The sequence below is a fragment of the Phasianus colchicus genome, chromosome 40 (genome assembly GCF_987193195.1).
Source record: "Phasianus colchicus chromosome 40, bPhaCol1.hap1.1, whole genome shotgun sequence".
Taxonomy (NCBI): domain Eukaryota; kingdom Metazoa; phylum Chordata; class Aves; order Galliformes; family Phasianidae; genus Phasianus; species Phasianus colchicus.
In genome coordinates, this window is record NC_143475.1 from 1,741,828 (window position 1) to 1,763,883 (window position 22,056).

The following is a 22,056-nucleotide window of genomic DNA, read 5'->3' on the forward strand; positions in this document are numbered from 1 at the left end:
CAGCTGCATTTCCATCCCATTTCGGCCCCGTTTTCAGCCCCACTTTCATCCTATTCCGTCTCATTTTCAGTCCCATTTTCAGCCCCACTTTCATCCCATTTCTGTCCCATTTTCATCCCATTTTCAGCCCTATTTTCAGTCCCATTTTCAGTCCGATTTTCAGTTCCATTTTCAGTCTCTTTTTCAGCTGCATTTCCATCCCGTTTCAGTCCCGTTTTCAGCCCCATTTCCATCCCATTTCAGACCCATTTCAGCCCCATTTCCATCCCATTTCAGACCCATTTCAGCCCCATTTCCATCCCATTTCAGTCCCATTTCAGCTGCATTTTCATCCCATTTCAGTCCCATTTCAGCTCCATTTTCATCCCATTTTCAGTCTCGTTTTCAGCTCTGTTTTCATCCCATTTCAATCCCATTTTCAGTCCCATTTTCAGTCCCCTTTTCGGTCTCTTTTTCGGCTGTATTTCCATCCCATTTTAGCCCCATTTTCAGCCCCACTTTCATCCCATTTCAGTCCCATTTCACTCCCATTTTCAGCTCGATTTTCAGTTCCATTTTCGGTCCCTTTTTCAGCTGTATTTCCATCCCAATTTCAGCCCCATTTTCAGTGCCACTTTCATCCCATTTCAGTCCCATTTTCCGCTCCATTTTCATCCCATTTCAGTCCCATTTCAGCTCCATTTTCATCCCATTTCAGTCCCATTTCAGCTCCATTTTCATCCCATTTCAGTCCCATTTTCCGCTCCATTTCCATCCCATTTCAGTCCCATTTCAGCTCCATTTTCATCCCATTTTCAGTCCCGTTTTCAGCTCTGTTTTCATCCCATTTCAATCCCATTTTCAGTCCCATTTTCAGTCCCCTTTTCGGTCTCTTTTTCGGCTGTATTTCCATCCCATTTCAGCCCCATTTTCAGCCCCACTTTCATCCCATTTCAGTCCCATTTTCAGCCCCATTTTCAGCCCCATTTTCAGCCCCACTTTCATCCCATTTCAGCCCTATTTTCAGTCCCATTTTCAGTCCGATTTTCAGTTCCATTTTCAGTCTCTTTTTCAGCTGCATTTCCATCCCGTTTCAGTCCCGTTTTCAGCCCCATTTCCATCCCATTTCAGTCCCATTTTCCGCTCCATTTCCATCCCATTTCAGTCCCATTTCAGCCCCATTTCCATCCCATTTCAGTCCCATTTCAGCCCCATTTCCATCCCATTTCAGACCCATTTCAGCCCCATTTCCATCCCATTTCAGTCCCATTTCAGCCCCATTTCCATCCCATTTCAGACCCATTTCAGCCCCATTTCCATCCCATTTCAGTCCCATTTCAGCTGCATTTTCATCCCATTTTCAGTCCCATTTTCAGCTCTGTTTTCATCCCATTTCAATCCCATTTTCAGTCCGATTTTCAGTCCCCTTTTAGGTCTCTTTTTCGGCTGTATTTCCATCCCATTTTCAGCCCCATTTTCAGCCCCACTTTCATCCCATTTCAGTCCCATTTTCAGTCCCGTTTTCAACCCCATTTTCAGCCCCATTTTCATCCCATTTCAGTCCCATTTCACTCCCATTTTCAGCTCGATTTTCAGTTCCATTTTCGGTCCCTTTTTCAGCTGTATTTCCATCCCAATTTCAGCCCCATTTTCAGCGCCACTTTCATCCCATTTCAGTCCCATTTTCAGCCCCATTTTCATCCCATTTTCAGCCCTATTTTCAGTCCCATTTTCAGTCCGATTTTGAGTTCCATTTTCAGTCTCTTTTTCAGCTGTATTTCCATCCCATTTCAGCCCCATTTTCAGCCCCTCTTTCATCCCATTTCAACCCCATTTTCAGCCCCACTTTCATCCCACTTCTGTCTCATTTAAAGTCCCATTTTCAGTTCCGTTTCCATCCCATTTCGGCCCCACTTTCATCCCATTTTCAGCCCCATTTTCAGCTGTATTTTCATCCCATTTCAGTCCCATTTTCAGCCCCACTTTCATCCCACTTCAGCCCCATTTTCAGCCTTATTTTCAGTCCCATTTTCAGCCCGATTTTCAGTCCCATTTCAGTCTCTTTTTCAGCCGTATTTCCATCCCAATTTCAGCTCTATTTTCGGCCCCATTTTCATCTCATTTCGGTCCCATTTTCAGTCCCAATTTCCCCATTTTTCCCCCATTTTCCCCCATTTCTTTCCCCAATTTTCTTATTTCTCCCCCCATTTCTCCCCCCAATTTCCCCATTTCCCCCCCATTTCCCCCCCATTTCCCCCCTCATTTCTCCCCCCATTTCCCCCCCTTTTCCCCCCCATTTCCCCCCCATCTCCCCATTTCTCCCCCCCAGATTCCCCAATTTCCCCCCCATTCCCCCCCATCTCCCCATTTCTCCCCCCAGATTCCCCAATTTCCCCCAGATTTCCCCCCCATCTCCCCATTTCTCCCCCATCTCCCCATTTCTCCCCCCATTTCCCCCCCATTTCCCCCCCATTCCCCCCATCTCCCCATTTCTCCCCCCATTTCCCCCCCATTTCCCCCCCATCTCCCCATTTCTCCCCCCCAGATTCCCCAATTTCCCCCCCATACCCCCCCATTTCTCCCCATTTCCTCCCCATCTCCCCATTTCTCCCCCCATTTCTCCCCCCATTTCCCCCCCATTTCCCCCCCATCTCCCCATTTCTCCCCCCCAGATTCCCCAATTTCCCCCCCATACCCCCCCATTTCTCCCCATTTCCTCCCCACCTCCCCATTTCTCCCCCCATTTCTCCCCCCATTTCCCCCCCATTTCCCCCCATTTCCCCCCACCTCCCCATTTTGCCCCCCAGATTCCCCAATTTCCCCCCCATTTCCCCCCCATTTCCCCCCATTTCCCCCCCATCTCCCCATTTCTCCCCCCATTTCTCCCCCCATTTCCCGCCCATTTCCCCCCATTCCCTGCCATTTCCCCCCAATCTCCCCATTTCTCCCCCCCATTTCCCCCCATTTCCCCCCCATCTCCCCATTTCTCCCCCCCATTCCCCCCCATTCCCCCCCATTTCCCCCCAATCTCCCCATTTCTCCCCCCAGATTCCCCAATTTCCCCCCCATTTTCCCCCCTTTCCCCCCCATCTCCCAATTTCTCCCCCCAGATTCCCCATTTTCCCCCCCATTTCCCCCCATTTCCCCCCCATCTCCCCATTTCTCCCCCCAGATTCCCCAATTTCCCCCCCATTTCTCCCCCATCTCCCCATTTCTCCCCCCATTTCCCCCCCATTTCCCCCCATCTCCCCATTTCTCCCCGCAGATTCCCCAATTTCCCCCCCATTTCCCCCCCATTTCCCCCCACTTCCCCATTTCTCCCCCCCATTTCCCCCCATTTCCCCCCACTTGCCCATTTCTCCCCCCATCTCCCCATTTCTCCCCCCATTTCCCCCCCATTTTCCCCCCATTTCTCCCCCATCTCCCCATTTCTCCCCCCATTTTCCCCCCATTTCCCCCCAGTCTCCCCATTTCCCCCCCCATTTCCTCCCCATTTCCCCCCCATTTCCCCTAATCTCCCCATTTCCCCCCCATCTCCCCATTTCTCCCCCCATTTCCCCCCCATTTCTCCCCCCATTTCTCCCCCCATTTCTCCCCCCATTTCTCCCCCCATTTCCCCCCCATTTCCCCCCATTCCCCCCATTTCTCCCCCATTCCCCCCCATTTCCCCCCATTTCCCCCCATCTCCCCATTTCTCCCCCCATTTCCCCCCTTTCCCCCCCATTTCCCCCCCATCTCCCCATTTCTCCCCCCATTTCCCCCCATTTCCCCCCATCTCCCCATTTCTCCCCCCATTCCCCCTCATTTCCCCCCAATCTCCCCATTTCTCCCCCCAGATTCCCCAATTTCCCCCCCATTTCTCCCCCATCTCCCCATTTCTGCCCCCATTTCCCCCCCATTTCCCCCCCATTTCCGCCCATCTCCCCATTTCTCCCCCCATTCCCCCCCATTCCCCCCTATTTCCCCCCAATCTCCCCATTTCTCCCCCCAGATTCCCCAATTTCCCCCCATTTCCCCATTTCTCCCCCATTCCCCCCCATTTCCCCCCCATTTCCCCCCCATTTCCCCCCCATCTCCCCATTTCCCCCCATCTCCCCATTTCTCCCCCCATTTCCCCCCCATTTCCCCCCAGTCTCCCCATTTCCCCCCCCATTTCCTCCCCATTCCTCCCCCCATTTCCCCCCCATTCCCCCCCATTCCCCCCCATCTCCCCATTTCTCCCCCCATTTCCCCCCCATTCCCCCCATCTCCCCATTTCTCCCCCCATTTCCCCCCCATTTTCCCCCCATTTCCCCCCCATTCCCCCCATCTCCCCATTTCTCCCCCCCAGATTCCCCAATTTCCCCATTTCCCCCCCATTTCCCCTAATCTCCCCATTTCTCCCCCCATTTCCCCCCCATTTCCCCCCCATCTCCCCATTTCTCCCCGCAGATTCCCCAATTTCCCCCCCATTTCCCCCCAGTTCCCCATTTCTCCCCCCATTTCCCCCCCATTTTCCCCCCATCTCCCCATTTCTCTCCCCATTTCCCCCCCATTTCCCCCCCCATTTTCCCCCTCATTTCTCCCCCCTTTTCCCCCCCATTTCCCCCCCATTTCTCCCCATTTCTCCCCCATCTCCCCATTTCTCCCCCCATTTCCCCCCCATTTTCCCCCCATTTCCCCCCATTTCCCCCCACCTCCCCATTTTGCCCCCCAGATTCCCCAATTTCCCCCCCATTTCCCCCCCATTTCCCCCCATTTCCCCCCAATCTCCCCATTTCTCCCCCCCATTTCCCCCCATTTCCCCCCATTTCCCCCCCATCTCCCCATTTCTCCCCCATCTCCCCATTTCTCCCCCCATTTCCCCCCCATTTCTCCCCCATCTCCCCATTTCTCCCCCCAGATTCCCCAATTTCCCCCCCATTTCCCCCCATTCCCCCCCATCTCCCCATTTCTCCCCCATCTCCCCATTTCTCCCCCCATTTCCCCCCCATTTCTCCCCCATCTCCCCATTTCCCCCCAGATTCCCCAATTTCCCCCCCATTTCCCCATTTCTCCCCCCAGATTCCCCAATTTCCCCCCATTTCCCCATTTCTCCCCCATTCCCCCCCCATTTTCCCCCCATTTCCCCCCCATTTCCCCCCATCTCCCCATTTCTCCCCCCCAGATTCCCCAATTTCCCCCCCATTTCCCCCCACTTCCCCATTTCTCCCCCCATTTCCCCCCCATTTCCCCCCCATCTCCCCATTTCTCCCCGCAGATTCCCCAATTTCCCCCCCATTTCCCCCCAGTTCCCCATTTCTCCCCCCATTTCCCCCCCATTTTCCCCCCATCTCCCCATTTCTCTCCCCATTTCCCCCCCATTTCCCCCCCCATTTTCCCCCTCATTTCTCCCCCCTTTTCCCCCCCATTTCCCCCCCATTTCCGCCCATCTCCCCATTTCTCCCCCCCATTCCCCCCCATTCCCCCCTATTTCCCCCCAATCTCCCCATTTCTCCCCCCAGATTCCCCAATTTCCCCCCATTTCCCCATTTCTCCCCCATTCCCCCCCATTTCCCCCCCATTTCCCCCCATTTCCCCCCCATCTCCCCATTTCCCCCCCATCTCCCCATTTCTTCCCCCATTTCCCCCCCATTTCCCCCCAGTCTCCCCATTTCCCCCCCCATTTCCTCCCCATTTCCCCCGCAATTTCCCCCTTTCCCCCCCATTCCCCCCCATCTCCCCATTTCTCCCCCCATTTCCCCCCCATTCCCCCCATCTCCCTATTTCTCCCCCCATTTCTCCCCCCATTTCTCCCCCCATTTTCCCCCTCATTTCTCCCCCCTTTTCCCCCCCATTTCCCCCCCATTCCCCCCATCTCCCCATTTCTCCCCCCCAGATTCCCCAATTTCCCCCCCATTTCCCCCCCATTTCCCCTAATCTCCCCATTTCCCCCCCATCTCCCCATTTCTCCCCCCATTTCCCCCCCATTTCCCCCCCATTCCCCCCATCTCCCCATTTCTCCCCCCATTTCCCCCCCATTTCTCCCCCATCTCCCCATTTCCCCCCATTCCCCCCCATTTCCCCCCATTTCCTCCCCATCTCCCCATTTCTCCCCCCATTTCTCCCCCATTTCCCCCCCATTTCCCCCCCATCTCCCCATTTTCCCCCATTCCCCCCCATCTCCCCATTTCTCCCCCCAGATTCCCCAATTTCCCCCATTTCCCCCCATCTCCCCATTTCTCCCCCCAGATTCCCCAATTTCCCCATTTCTCACCCCAATATTTCTGTCCCCCCCCGCCCCCCCCAGGCTCACCACCCCCAGCTGTCGGTTCCGTGCTGCTCCCTTTCGGCGGCTCTGAGCCCCGCCGGCTCGGGCCGGGGTCGCTCCGTTCTGCTCCGGGTTCGTTTTGGGTTGAAATCCCACGGTTTTGGGTCAGCCGGGAAATTAAAGGGGGGGGGGGGGGTCGATTTGGGGCATTTTGGGGGGGGATTTGGGGCATTTTGGGGGGGATTTGGGGCTTTTTGAGAAGGATTTGGGGTCGATTTGGGGCATTTTGGGGGGATTTTGGGCATTTTGGGGAGATTTGGGGCATTTTGGGGAAGATTTGGGACAATTTGGGGGGGATTTGGGGGCGATTTGGGGCATTTTGGGGGGGATTTGGGGCATTTGGGGGGGATTTGGGGCATTTTGGGGGGATTTGGGGCATTTGGGGGGGTCGGGGGGGATTTGGGGCAATTTGGGGGAGATTTGGGGCAATTTGGGGGAGATTTGGGGCAATTTGGGGGGGATTTGGGGGAGATTTGGGGGATTTGGGGCATTTTGGGGGGATTTGGGCAATTTGGGGGCAGATTTGGGGCATTTTGGGGGGGACTTGGGGCAATTTGGGGGGGATTTGGGACATTTTGGGGGGATTTGGGGCAATTTGGGGGGGATTTGGGGCATTTTGGGGGAGATTTGGCGTTGATTTGGGGGCATTTTGGGATGGTTTGGGGTGGTTTTGTGGTGCTTTTGGGGGCGGTTTTGGGGCAGTTTGATGTGATTTTGAGGCAGTTTTTGGGGCCGGAAACCCAGTTTTAGCCATTTTGGGTCATTTTGGGTGAAAAGTGGGGATTTTTGGGTCCTGGCAGCTGCAGAATTCCCTGGAGGTGGTCCTGGAAGCTCCTGATGCAGTGACAGCAGCCGCGTGGCTCGGGGACATCCAAGGCTCCATGGGGGCAGGGTGAGCCCCAAAATCCCTTTTTTTCTCCCCAAATCCCCTTTGATTTCCCCAAATCTCAGTTTTTGGTCCTAAAACGCTCCTTCCTTTCCCCCAAATCCCCCATTTTAGGCCCAAAATCCCACCTCGCTTCCCATTATTTCCATTATTGCCCCTCAAACCTCCCCCATATTCTCCTTTTTGTCCCCAAAATCTCCTTTCCTGTTACCAAAGTGGCCCCAAATCCCTTTTTTCTCCCCAAATTTCTTTTTTTCTCCCCAAATCCCCTTTTTTCTCCCCAAATCCCCCTTTTTTTCCCCAAATCCCCCTTTTTTTTCCCCAAAATCCCATTTTTTGTTCCTCAAACGCCCCTTAGTGCACCCACATGGCCCCAAATCCCCTTTTTTATCCCCAAAATGGCCCCAAATCCCCATTATTTTCCCCCCAAGCCGCTTTGTTTTCTCCCTCATCTTCTCTTTTCCCCCAAATTCCCATTTTTAACCCCAAAATCCCCATTTTCCCCTGCAAATCCCCATTTTCTCTCTCAAAGCCCCCATTATTTCCCCCAAATCCCCATTTTTAACCCCCAAATCCCCTTTTTTTCCTCCAACCCCCAAATTTCCCCCCCCAAAATCCCCATTATTTGCCAAAAATCCCCATTTTTCCCCACAAAATCCCCCCTTGTCCCCCCCAAATCCCCATTATTTCCCCAAAATCTCCATTTCCCCCCCCCAAAATCCCCCTTTAACCCCAAAATCCACACTTTTCCCCTCCAAACCCCCCAATTTCCCCCCAAACCCCCACTTTTCCCCCTAAAACCCCCATTTTCCCCCCAAAATCCCCATTATTTCCCCCCAAATCTCCCATTTTCCCCCCAAAACCTCATTATTTCCCCCCAAACCCCCATTTTCCCCAAAAAATCCCCATTATTTCCCCCCCAAACCCCCATTATTTACCCCCAAAGTCCTCATTTTTCACCCCCAAAGCCCCATTTTTCCCCAAAAACCTCATTATTTCCCCCCAAACCCCCATTTTCCCCCAAAAATCTTCATTTCCCCCACAAAAAATCTCCATTATTTCCCCCCAAAACCCCCTTATTTCCCCCCAAATCCTCATTTTTCCCCCCAAAATCCCCATTATTTCCCCCCAAACCCCCATTTTCCCCCCAAAATCCCCCATTTTCCCCCCAAAATCCCCATTATTTCCCCCCAAATCCCCTTTTTTTCCCCGTAAACCCCCATTTTCCCCTCAAAATCCCCACTTTTCCCCCAAAATCTTCATTTCCCCCCCAAAATCCTCGTTTTTCCCCCCAAAACCCCCATTATTTCCCCCCAACCCCAATTTTCCCCAAAAAATCCCCCCTTTTCCCCCCAAAACCCCCATTATTTCCCCCCAAACCCCCATTTTCCCCCCAAAATCCCCCATTTATCCCCCAATATCCCCATTATTTCCCCCCAAATCCCCTTTTTTTCCCCGTAAACCCCCATTTTCCCCCCAAAATCCCCACTTTTCCCCCAAAATCTTCATTTCCCCCCCCAAAATCCCCTTTATTTCCCCCCCAAACCCCCATTATTTCCCCCCAAGCCCCCATTTTCCCCAAAAAATCCCCATTATTTCCCCCCCAAACCCCCATTATTTACCCCCAAAGTCCTCATTTTTCACCCCCAAACCCCCATTTTTCCCCAAAAACCTCATTATTTCCCCCAAAACCCCCATTTTCCCCCAAAAATCTTCATTTCCCCCCCAAAAATCTCCATTATTTCCCCCCAAAACCCCCTTTTTGCCCCCCAAATCCTCATTTTTCCCCCAAAAAACCCATTATTTCCCCCCAAAATCCCCATTATTTCCCCCCAACCCCCCATTTCCCCCCCCAAATCCTCATTTTCCCCCCCAAAACCCCCATTATTTCCCCCCAAACCCCCATTTTCCCCCCAAAATCCTCATTTTTCCCCCCAAAATCCCCATTATTTCCCCCAAGATCCCCAATTTCCCCCCCAAAACCCCCATTATTTCCCCCCAAGCCCCCATTTCTCCCCCAAAATCTTCATTTTCCCCCCCAAAATCCCCACTTATCCCCCCAAAACCCAATTTTCCCTCCCAAATCCCCATTATTTCCCCCCAACCCCCCATTTTCCCCCCAAATCCTCATTTTTCCCCCCAAAATCCCCATTATTTCCCCCAAGATCCCCAATTTCCCCCCCAAAACCCCCATTATTTCCCCCAAAACCCCCATTTCTCCCCCAAAATTTTCATTTTTCCCCCACTTATCCCCCCAAAAGCCCAATTTTCCCTCCCAAATCCCCATTATTTCCCCCCATCCCCCCATTTTCCCCCCAAAGTCCTCATTTTTCCCCCCCAAATCCCCATTATTTCCCCCAAAACACCCATTGTTTCCCCCCAAAATCCCCATTTTTCCCCCAAAATCTTCATTTTTCCCCCCAAAACCCTCATTATTTACCCCAAATCCCCATTTTCCCCCAAAAATCTTCATTTTTCCCCCCCAAATCCCCATTATTTTCCCCCCAAAACCCCCATTATTTTCCCCCAACCCCCCATTTTCCCCCCAAAATCCTCATTTTCCCCCCCAAAACCCCCATTATTTCCCCCAAGATCCCCAATTTCCCCCCCAAAACCCCCATTATATCCCCCCAAACCCCTATTTTCCCCCCCAAATCCCCATTATTTTTCCCCCAAAATCCCCATTATTTCCCCCCAAGATCCTCATTTCCCCCAAAACACCCACTTTTCCCCCCAAAATCTTCATTTTTCCCCCAAAAATCCCCACTTATCCCCCCAAAACCCAATTTTCCCTCCCAAATCCCCATTATTTCCCCCCAACCCCCCATTTTCCCCCCAAAACCCCCTTTTCCCCCCCAAAACCCCCATTATTTCCCCCAAGATCCCCAATTTCCCCCCCAAAACCCCCATTATTTCCCCCCAAAACCCCCATTTTTCCCCCAAAAATCCCCATTTTCCCCCAAAACCCCCATTATTTCCCCCCAAAACCCCCATTGTTTCCCCCCAACCCCCCATTTTCCCCCCAAAATCCTCATTTTTCCCCCAAAACCCCCATTATTTCCCCCAAAAACCCCCATTATTTCCCCCCAACCCCCATTTTCCCCCCCAAATCCCCATTTTTCCCCCCAAAACCCCCATTATTTCCCCCCAAAATCCCCATTATTTCCCCCCAACCCCCCATTTCCCCCCCCCAAATCCTCATTTTCCCCCCCAAAACCCCCATTATTTCCCCCCAAAACCCCCATTATTTCCCCCAAAACCCCCATTTCTCCCCCAAAATCTTCATTTTTCCCCCACTTATCCCCCCCAAAAGCCCAATTTTCCCTCCCAAATCCCCATTATTTACCCCCAACCCCCATTTTCCCCCCAAAATCCTCATTTTTCCCCCCAAATCCCCATTATTTCCCCCCAAACCCCCATTTTCCCCCCAAAATCCCCCATTTCCCCCCCCCCAAATCCTCATTTCCCCCCCCCAAAACCCCCATTATTTCCCCCAAAACCCCCCTCCTTTCTCCCCCCCCTCCCCCCCAAACCCCCAATTTTGGGTCTAAATCCTCCATTTTTGGTTCAGCAGCGACGACCCTCCCCCCCCACCCCCCCCTCCGGACATGGCGGAGCCATCAGCCCACGGTGAGACCCCCCCCCAAAAAAAAAACCCCTTTTTTTCACCCCAAAAATCCCCCCTTCTTTTCCCTCTCTCAAAAATACCCATTTTTTTGGTCGGGTATTTTGACCCAAAATGCTGAGAATTCAACCCAAACTGACCCACAGGTGCTTATGGGGGGCTGGCTGAGCTGCCCCCCCCCGAGCTGCCCCCCAGAGCCCCCATAGAGGACGGAGACCCCGATGGTGCAGGTAAAGGGGGGCTGGGGGGGGGGGAAACGGGGGCGTTTTGGGGCCGTTTCTGCCTTTTTGGGGACTTTTCGGATCGCAGTGGGAACCCCTGAGAAACCCCATAGGAACCCCATAGGAACCCCATAGAAACTCTATAGAAACCCCATAAAAACCCCATAAGAACCCTATAGAAACCCCATAGGAACCCCATAGGAACCCCATAGGAATCCCATAGGAATCCCATAGGAACCCATGGAAACTCCATAGGAAACCCTATAGAAACCCCATAGGAACCCCATAGGAACCCCATAGGAATCCCATAGGAATCCCATAGGAACCCCATAGGAACCACATAGGAACCCCATAGGAACCCCATAGGAACCCCATGGAAACCCCATAAGAACCCCATAGAAACCCCATAGGAACCCCATGGAAACCCCATAGGAAACCCTATGAGAACCCCATACAAACCCCATAGGAACCCCATGGAAACCCCGTAGGAATCCCATAGAAACCACATAGGAACCCCATAGGAAACCCTATAGGAATCCCATAGAAACCCTATAGAAACCCCATAAAAACCCCATAAGAACCCTATAGAAACCCCATAGGAACCCCATAGGAACCCCATAGAAACCCCATAGGAACCCCATGGAAACCCCGTAGGAATCCCATAGAAACCACATAGGAACCCCACAGGAACCCCATAGGAACCCCATAGAAACTCTATAGAAACCCCATAAAAACCCCATAAGAACCCTATAGAAACCCCATAGGAACCCCATAGGAATCCCATAGGAACCCCATGTAAACCCCAAAGGAACCCTATAGAAACCCCATAGGAACCCCATAGAAACCCCATAGGCACCCCATAGGAACCGCATAAAAATCCTATAGGAACCCTGTAGGAACCCCATAGAAACTTCATAAGACCCCCATAAGAACCCCATAGAAACCCCATAGAAACCCCATGGAAACCCCATAGGAATCCCATAGAAACCACATAGGAACCCCATAAGAACACCATAGGAGCCCCATAGAAACCCCGTAAGAACCCCATATAAATCCCATAGAAACCCCATAAGAATCCTATAGAAACCCCATAGGAACCACATAGAAACCCCATAAGAACCCTATAGGAACACTGTGGGAACCCCATAGGAATCCCATAGAAACCCCATAGGAACCCCATAAGAACACCATAGGAGCCCCATAGAAACACCGTAAGAACCTCATACAAATCCCATAGAAACCCCATAGGAACCCCATAGAAACCCCATAGGAACCCCATAGAAACCCCATAAGAACACCATAGAAACCCCATAGGAACCCCGTAGAAACCCCATAGAAACCCTATAGAAACCCCTTAGGAACCCCATGGAAACCCCATAGGAATCCCATAGAAACCCCATAGGAACCCCATAGAAACCCCATATGGGATTTGGGGTCCCTGTGTGTCCCTATGGGTTCCTATGGGGTTCCTATAGGATTTGGGGTCCCTGTGTGTCCCTATGGGTTCCTATGGGGTTCCTGTGGGATTTGGGGTCCCTGTGTGTCCCTATGGGGTTCTATGGGGTTCCTGTGGGATTTGGGGTCCCTGTTTGTCCCTATGGGGTTCCTGTGGGATTTGGGGTCCCTCTGTGTCCCTATGGGGTTCCTATGGGGTTCCTGTGGGATTTAGGATTTCAATAGGTTCCTATGTGTCCCTATGGGTTCCTATGGGTTCCTATGGGATTTGGGGTCCGTATGGTTTCCAATAGGGTTCCTATGGGTTCCTATGGGGTTGGTGTGGGGTCTGTGTTTCCCGTGGGGTTGACGTGGGGTTTCTGTGGGGTTTTGTCCCGCAGTGGGGCTGCTGGAGCACCCCTGGTTCCACGGCACGCTGTGTCTGTGGGGTTCCTATGGGATTTGGGGTCCCTCTGTGTCCCTGTGTGTCCCTATGGGGTTCCTATGGGGTTCCTGTGGGATTTGGGGTCCCTTGGCGTCCCTATGGGGTTTCTATGGGATTTCGGATCCCTCTGTGTCCCTATGGGGTTCCTATGGGGTTTCTGTGGGATTTCAATGGGTTCCTATGTGTCCCTATGGGTTCCTATGGGGTTGCTGTGGGGTCTGTGTTTCCCGTGGGGTTGACGTGGGGTTTCTGTGGGGTTTTGTCCCGCAGTGGGGCTGCTGGAGCACCCCTGGTTCCACGGCACGCTGTGTCTGTGGGGTTCCTATGGGATTTGGGGTCCCTCTGTGTCCCTATGGGTTCCTATGGGGTTCCTGTGGGATTTGGGGTCCCTGTTTGTCCCTATGGGGTTCCTGTGGGATTTGGGGTCCCTCTGTGTCCCTATGGGTCCCTATGGGGTTCCTGTGGGATTTGGGGTCCCTGTGTCCCTATGGCGTTCCTATGGGGTTCCTGTGGGATTTAGGATTTCAATGGGTTCCTATGGGGTCCCTCTGGGTTCCTATGGGGTTGGTGTGGGGTCTGTGTTTCCCGTGGGGTTGACGTGGGGTTTCTGTGGGGTTTTGTCCCACAGTGGGGCTGCTGGAGCACCCCTGGTTCCACGGCACGCTGTGTCTGTGGGGTTCCTATGGGATTTGGGGTCCCTCTGTGTCCCTATGGGTTCCTATGGGGTTCCTGTGGGATTTGGGGTCCCTGTTTGTCCCTATGGGGTTCCTGTGGGATTTGGGGTCCCTCTGTGTCCCTATGGGTCCCTATGGGGTTCCTGTGGGATTTGGGGTCCCTGTGTCCCTATGGCGTTCCTATGGGGTTCCTGTGGGATTTAGGATTTCAATGGGTTCCTATGGGGTCCCTCTGGGTTCCTATGGGGTTGGTGTGGGGTCTGTGTTTCCCGTGGGGTTGACGTGGGGTTTCTGTGGGGTTTTGTCCCGCAGTGGGGCTGCTGGAGCACCCCTGGTTCCACGGCACGCTGTGTCTGTGGGGTTCCTATGGGATTTGGGGTCCCTCTGTGTCCCTATGGGTTCCTATGGGGTTCCTGTGGGATTTCAGGTCCCTGTGTGTCCCTATGGGTTCCTATGGGGTTCCTGTGGGATTTCGGGTCCCTCTGTGTCCCTATGGGGTTCCTATGGGGTTCCTGTGGGATTTGGGGTCCCTGTGTGTCCCTATGGGGTTCCTATGGGGTTCCTGTGGGATTTGGGGTCCCTTGGCGTCCCTATGGGGTTTCTATGGGATTTCGGATTCCTCTGTGTCCCTATGGGGTTCCTATGGGGTTCCTGTGGGATTTCAATGGGTTCCTATGTGTCCCTATGGGTTCCTATGGGGTTGCTGTGGGGTCTGTGTTTCCCGTGGGGTTGACGTGGGGTTTCTGTGGGGTTTTGTCCCGCAGTGGGGCTGCTGGAGCACCCCTGGTTCCACGGCACGCTGTGTCTGTGGGGTTCCTATGGGATTTGGGGTCCATGTGTGTCCCTATGGGGTTCCTATGGGTTCCTATGGGGTTCCTGTGGGATTTGGGGTCCCTGTGTCCCTATGGCGTTCCTATGGGGTTCCTGTGGGATTTGGGGTCCCTGTGTGTCCCTATGGGCTCCTATGGGGTTCCTATGGGATTTGGGGTCCCTGTGTGTCCCTATGGGGTTCTATGGGGTTCCAATGGGATTTGGGGTCCCTGTGTGTCCCTATGGGGTTCTATGGGGTTCCTATGGGATTTGGGGTCCCTGTGTGTCCCTATGGGGTTCTATGGGGTTCCAATGGGATTTGGGGTCCCTGTGTGTCCCTATGGGTTCCTATGGGTTCCTATGGGTTCCTATGGGGTTCCTGTGGGATTTGGGGTCCCTGTGTGTCCCTATGGGTTCCTATGGGTTCCTATGGGTTCCTATGGGGTTCCTATGGGATTTGGGGTCCCTGTGTGTCCCTATGGGTTCCTATGGGTTCCTATGGGTTCCTATGGGGTTCCTATGGGATTTGGGGTCCCTGTGTGTCCCTATGGGTTCCTATGGGGTTCCTGTGGGATTTCGGGTCCCTCTGTGTCCCTATGGGGTTCCTATGGGGTTCCAATGGGATTTGGGGTCCCTGTGTGTCCCTATGGGCTCCTATGGGGTTCCAATGGGATTTGGGGTCCCTGTGTGTCCCTATGGGGTTCTATGGGGTTCCAATGGGATTTGGGGTCCTTATGTGTCCCTATGGGTTCCTATGGGGTTCCTGTGGGATTTGGGGTCCTTATGTGTCCCTATGGGTTCCTATGGGCTTCCTATGGGATTTGGGGTCCTTATGTGTCCCTATGGGGTTCCTATGGGGTTCCTGTGGGATTTGGGGTCCTTATGTGTCCCTATGGGTTCCTATGGGCTTCCTATGGGATTTGGGGTCCTTATGTGTCCCTATGGGTTCCTATGGGGTTCCTGTGGGATTTGGGGTCCCTATGGTTTCCAATAGGTTTCCTATGGGGTTCCTATGGGATTTGGGGTCCCTGTGTGTCCCTATGGGTTCCTATGGGGTTCCTATAGGATTTGGGGTCCCTGTGTGTCCCTATGGGTTCCTATGGGGTTCTTGTGGGATTTGGGGTCCCTGTGTGTCCCTATGGGTTCCTATGGGGTTCTTGTGGGATTTGGGGTCCCTCTGTGTCCCTATGGGGTTCCTATGGGGTTCCTGTGGGATTTGGGGTCCCTCTGTGTCCCTATGGGGTTCCTATGGGGTTCCTATGGGATTTGGGGTCCCTGTGTGTCCCTATGGGGTTCTATGGGGTTCCAATGGTATTTGGGGTCCCTCTGTGTCCCTATGGGTTCCTATGGGTTCCTATGGGTTCCTATGGGGTTCCTGTGGGATTTGGGGTCCCTGTGTGTCCCTATGGGGTTCTATGGGGTTCCTGTGGGATTTGGGGTCCCTGTTTGTCCCTATGGGGTTCCTGTGGGATTTGGGGTCCCTCTGTGTCCCTATGGGTCCCTATGGGGTTCCTGTGGGATTTGGGGTCCCTGTGTCCCTATGGCGTTCCTATGGGGTTCCTGTGGGATTTAGGATTTCAATGGGTTCCTATGGGGTCCCTCTGGGTTCCTATGGGGTTGGTGTGGGGTCTGTGTTTCCCGTGGGGTTGACGTGGGGTTTCTGTGGGGTTTTGTCCCGCAGTGGGGCTGCTGGAGCACCCCTGGTTCCACGGCACGCTGTGTCTGTGGGGTTCCTATGGGATTTGGGGTCCCTCTGTGTCCCTGTGTGTCCCTATGGGTCCCTATGGGTTCCTATGGGGTTCCTGTGGGATTTGGGGTCCCTGTGTGTCCCTATGTGGTTCCTATGGGGTTCCTGTGGGATTTGGGGTCAAGGTGTGTCCCTATGGGGTTCCTATGAGGTTCCTGTGGGATTTGGGGTCCCTGTGTGTCCCTATGGGGTTCCTATGGGGTTCCTATGGGGTTGCTGTGGGGTTCCTATGGGATTTGGGGTCCCTCTGTGTCCCTGTGTGTCCCTGTGTGTCCCTATGTGTCTCTATGGGTTCCTGTGGGGTTGGTGTGGGGTCTGTGTTTCCCGTGGGGTTGACGTGGGGTTTCTGTGGGGTTTTGTCCCGCAGTGGGGCTGCTGGAGCACCCCTGGTTCCACGGCACGCTGTGTCTGTGGGGTTCCTATGGGGTTCCTGTGGGATTTGGGGTCCCTCTGTGTCCCTATGTGGTTCCTATGGGGTTCCTGTGGGATTTGGGGTCAAGGTGTGTCCCTATGGGGTTCCTATGAGGTTCCTGTGGGATATGGGGTCCCTGTGTGTCCCTATGGGGTTCCTATGGGGTTCCTATGGGGTTGCTGTGGGGTTCCTATGGGATTTGGGGTCCCTCTGTGTCCCTGTGTGTCCCTGTGTGTCCCTGTGTGTCCCTATGTGTCTCTATGGGTTCCTATGGGGTTGGTGTGGGGTCTGTGTTTCCCGTGGGGTTGACGTGGGGTTTCTGTGGGGTTTTGTCCCGCAGTGGGGCTGCTGGAGCACCCCTGGTTCCACGGCACGCTGTGTCTGTGGGGTTCCTATGGGGTTCCTGTGGGATTTGGGGTCCCTGTGTGTCCCTATGGGGTTCTATGGGGTTCCTATGGGGTTCCTATGGGATTTGGGGTCCCTCTGTGTCCCTATGGGGTTCCTATGGGGTTCCTGTGGGATTTGGGGTCCCTGTGTGTCCCTATGGGTCCCTATGGGTTCCTATGGGATTTGGGGTCCCTATGGTTTCCAATAGGGTTCCTATGGGTTCCTATGGGGTTGGTGTGGGGTCTGTGTTTCCCGTGGGGTTGACGTGGGGTTTCTGTGGGGTTTTGTCCCGCAGTGGGGCTGCTGGAGCACCCCTGGTTCCACGGCACGCTGTCGCGGCTGCGCGCGGCGCAGTTGGTGCTGGCCGGCGGCGCCGGGGCTCACGGCGTTTTCCTGGTGCGGCAGAGCGAGACGCGGCGCGGGGAGTTCGTGCTGACCTTCAACTTCCAGGGCAAGGCCAAGGTCCGGCCTCCTAATCCCGCTCCTAATCTGCTTAATCCCTGGTCATAATCCCTGTAATCCCGCTCCGAACTCCATAATCTTGGTCATAATCCCTGTAATCTCGCTCCTAACTCCATAATCCTGGTTTTAATCCTTGTTATTCCGGTCCTAATCCATGTTATCCCCAATTTAATCCTTGTAGTTCCACTCCTAACTCCATAATCCTGGTCCTAATCCGTGTAATCCTCGTCATAATCTTTGTAATCTCTCTCCTAACTCTATAATCCTGGTCCTAATCCCTGTAATCCCGCTCCAAACTCAATAATCTTGGTCATAATCCCTGTAATCTCGCTCCTAACTCCATAATCCTGGTTTTAATCTATGCAATTCCGGTCATAGTCCATGTTATCCCCAATTTAATCCTTGTAGTTCCACTCCAGGCTCCATAATCCTGGTCCTAATCCATGTAATCCTGGTCGTAATCCCTGTAATCTCGCTCCTAACTCCATAATCCTGGTTTTAATCCATGTAATTCCGGCCCTAATCCATGTTTTCCCCAATTTAATCCTTGTAGTTCCACTCCTAACTCCATAATCCTGGTCCTAATCCACATAATCCCCTTCATAATCCTTATAGTCCCACTCCTAACTCCATAATCCTGGTCCTAATCTATGTAATCCTGGTCATAATCCCTGTAATCTCGCTCCTAACTCCATAATCCTGGTTTTAATCTATGTAATTCCGGTCCTAATCCATGTTATCCCCGTTATAATCCTTGTAGTTCCACTCCTAACTCCATAATCCTGGTCCTAATCCGTATAATCCCAGTCATAATCCTTATAGTCCCACTCCTAACTCCATAATCCTGGTCCTAATCCCTGTAATCTCACTCCGAACTCCATAATCCTGGTTTTAATTCATTTAATTCCGGTCCTAATCTACGTTGTCCCCAATTTAATCCCTGTAGTTCCACTTCTAGCTTCATAATCCTGGTCCTAATCCATGTAATCCTGGTCATAATCCCTGTAATCTCGCTCCTAACTCCATAATCCTGGTTTTAATCCATGTAATTCCGGTCCTAGTCCATGTTATCCCCAATTTAATCCTTGTAGTTCCACTCCTAACTTCATAATCCTGGTCCTAATCCACATAATCCTGTTTTTAATCCCTGTAATCCCGCTCCTAACTCCATAATCCTGGTCCTAATCCACATAGTCCCGGTCATAATCCTTGTAGTCCCTCTCCTAACTCCATAATCCTGGTCCTAATCCATGTAATCCTGGTCATAATCCTTGTAGTCCCGCTCCTAACTCCATAATCCTGGTCATAATCCCTGTAATCCTGCTCCAAACTCAATAATCTTGGTCATAATCCCTGTAATCCCACTCCTAACTCTATAATCCTGGTCCTAATCCCTGTAATCTCTCTCCTAACTCTATAATCCTGGTCCTAATCCCTGTAATCCCGCTCCAAACTCAATAATCTTGGTCATAATCCCTGTAATCTCGCTCCTCACTCCATAATCCTGTTTTTAATTCATGTAATTCCGGTCCTAATCTATGTTGTCCCCAATTTAATCCCTGTAGTTCCACTCCTAGCTTCATAATCCTGGTCCTAATCCATGTAATCCTGGTCATAATCCCTGTAATCTCGCTCCGAACTCCATAATCCTGGTTTTAATCCATGTAATTCCAGTGCTGATCCACGTTATCCCTGTTATAATCCTTGTAGTTCCACTCCTAACTCCATAATCCTGGTCCTAATCCGTATAATCCCAGTCATAATCCTTATAGTCCCACTCCTAACTCCATAATCCTGGTCCTAATCCCTGTAATCTCGCTCCTAACTCCATAATCCTGGTTTTAATCTATGTAATTCCGGTCCTAATCCATGTTATCCCCGTTATAATCCTTGTAGTTCCACTCCTAACTCCATAATCCTGGTCCTAATCCGTGTAATCCTTGTCATAATCCCTGTAATCTCTCTCCTAACTCTATAATCCTGGTCCTAATCCCTGTAATCCCGCTCCAAACTCCATAATCCTGGTCATAATCCCTGTAATCTCGCTCCTAACTCCATAATCCTGGTTTTAATCCTTGTTATTCCGCTCCTAATCCATGTTATCCCCAATTTATTCCTTGTAGTCCCATTCCTAACTCCATAATCCTGGTCCTAATCCACATAATCCCTTTCATAATCCTTATAGTCCCACTCCTAACTCCATAATCCTGGTCCTAATCCATGTAATCCTGGTCATAATCCCTGTAATCTCGCTCCGAACTCCATAATCCTGGTTTTAATCCATGTAATTCCAGTGCTGATCCACGTTATCCCTGTTATAATCCTTGTAGTTCCACTCCTAACTCCATAATCCTGGTCCTAATCCGTATAATCCCAGTCATAATCCTTATAGTCCCACTCCTAACTCCATAATCCTGGTCCTAATCCCTGTAATCTCGCTCCGAACTCCATAATCCTGGTTTTAATTCATTTAATTCCGGTCCTAATCTATGTTGTCCCCAATTTAATCCCTGTAGTTCCACTTCTAGCTTCATAATCCTGGTCCTAATCCATGTAATCCTGGTCATAATCCCTGTAATCTCGCTCCTAACTCCATAATCCTGGTTTTAATCCTTGTTATTCCGGTCCTAATCCATGTTATCCCCAATTTAATCCTTGTACTTTCACTCCTAACTCCATAATCCTGGTCCTAATCCCCATAATCCCCGTTTCCACACCCTTATCTCCCATCCTCATCCCATTAATCCCCCCTGTCCCCATAATCCCTGCCTCCGCACCCCATAATCCCATCTCCCACACCCTTACTTCCCATCGCCATCTTGTTAATTCCCCCCTCTCCCCATAATCCCGGCCTCCCCACCCCATAATCCCAGCTCCCACACCCTTATCTCCCATCGCCATTTTGTTAATTTCTCCCCTCTCCCCATAATCCCGGCCTCCCCACCCCATAATCCCAGCTCCCACACCCTTATTTCCCATCCCCATCTTGTTAATCCCCCCTCTCCCCATAATCTCGGCCTCCCCACCCCATAATCCCAGCTCCCACTCCTTTATCCCGCATACCCATCTTGTTAATCCCTCCCCTCCCCATAATCCCGGCCTCCCCACCCCATAATCCCAGCTCCCACACCCTTATCTCCCGTCCCCATCCCGTTAATTCCCCCCCTCCCCATAATCCCAGCCTCCCCACCCCATAATCCCTGCTAATCCCGCAGCACCTCCGGCTGTCGCTGAACGAGGAGGCGCAGTGCCGGGTTCAGCACCTCTGGTTCCAGAGCATCTTCGACATGCTGGAGCACTTCCGGGTTCACCCCATCCCTCTGGAGTCGGGGGGCACCAGCGACGTCACCCTGGTCAGCTACGTGGTGGCTGCCCAGAGACCCCCGGGTGAGGGGATGGGGAGGTTGGGGGGGGGGCGTTGGGGGTTGTGGGGAGGGGCAGGGGAAGGGGTTACGGGGGGGTTTAGGGGGTGGGGGTTGGGATTATGGGGGTTACGGGGTGTTTAGGGGGTGGGGGTGGGATTATGGGGGTTATGGTGTGTTTAGGGGGTGTTTAGGGGGTGGGGGTTGGGATTATGGGGGTTGTGGGGTGTTTAGGGGGTGGGGGTGGGATTATGGGGGGTGTTTAGGGGGTGTTTAGGGGGTGGGGGTTGGGATTATGGGGGTTATGGGGTGTTTAGGGGGTGGGGGTGGGATTATGGGGGTGTTTAGGGGGTGTTTAGGGGGTGGGGGTTGGGATTATGGGGGTTATGGGGTGTTTAGGGGGTGGGGGTTGGGATTATGGGGGTTATGGGGTGTTTAGGGGGTGGGGGTTGGGATTATGGGGGTTATGGTGTGTTTAGGGGGTGTTTAGGGGTGGGGGTGGGATTATGGGGGTTATGGGGTGTTTAGGGGGTGGGGGTGGGATTATGGGGGTTATGGTGTGTTTAGGGGGTGTTTAGGGGGTGGGGGTTGGGATTATGGGGGTTGTGGGGTGTTTAGGGGGTGGGGGTGGGATTATGGGGGGTGTTTAGGGGGTGTTTAGGGGGTGGGGGTTGGGATTATGGGGGTTATGGGGTGTTTAGGGGGTGGGGGTGGGATTATGGGGGTTTTTAGGGGGTTTTTAGGGGGTGGGGGTTGGGATTATGGGGGTTGTGGGGTGTTTAGGGGGTGGGGGTGGGATTATGGGGGTGTTTAGGGGGTGGGGAATGGGATTATGGGGGTGTTTATGGGGTGGGAAGTGGGATTATGGGGGTGCTCATGGGGTGGGGGTGGGATTATGGGGGTTACAGAGGTGTTCAGGGGGTAGGGGTTGGGATTATGGGGGTTATGGGGATGTTTAGGGGGTGGGGAGTGGGATTATAGGGGTGTTTAGAGGGTGGGGAGTGGGATTATGGGGGTTATGGGGGTGTTCAGGGGGCAGGAGAGTGGGATTATGGGGGTGTTTAGAGAGTGGGGAGTTGGATTATGGGGGTGTTTATGGGGATGTTTGGGGGTGGGGGGTGGGATTATGGGGGTGTTTATGGGGTGGGGGGTGGGATTATGGGGGTGCTCAGGGGGTGAGGGTGGGATTATGGGGGTTACGGAGATGTTCAGGGGGTGGGGGGTGGGATTATGGGGTTGCTTAGGGAGTGGGGAATGGGATTATGGGGGTTATGGGGGTGTTTAGGGGGTGGGGAGTAGGATTATGGGGGTGCTCAGGGAGTG

At 52.8% G+C, this 22,056-nt stretch overlaps 1 protein-coding gene across 2 annotated transcripts in view; it reads left to right on the top strand.

Annotated features, from left to right (window-relative positions):
- LOC116240190 (uncharacterized) overlaps positions 1-22,056 on the top strand; it is a 29,572-nt gene that overhangs the window by 2,821 nt on the left and 4,695 nt on the right. The window contains exons 2-7 of one of the 2 annotated variants that reach the window (XM_090130350.1): positions 6,248-6,340; positions 7,069-7,160; positions 10,726-10,784; positions 10,926-11,009; positions 17,205-17,371; positions 20,587-20,758. In XM_090130350.1, coding sequence (XP_089986476.1) covers positions 6,248-6,340; positions 7,069-7,160; positions 10,726-10,784; positions 10,926-11,009; positions 17,205-17,371; positions 20,587-20,758 — 667 coding nt within the window. The remainder of the gene's footprint in view (positions 1-6,247; positions 6,341-7,068; positions 7,161-10,725; positions 10,785-10,925; positions 11,010-17,204; positions 17,372-20,586; positions 20,759-22,056) is intronic. The other variant, XM_090130351.1, reaches the window with a different exon arrangement.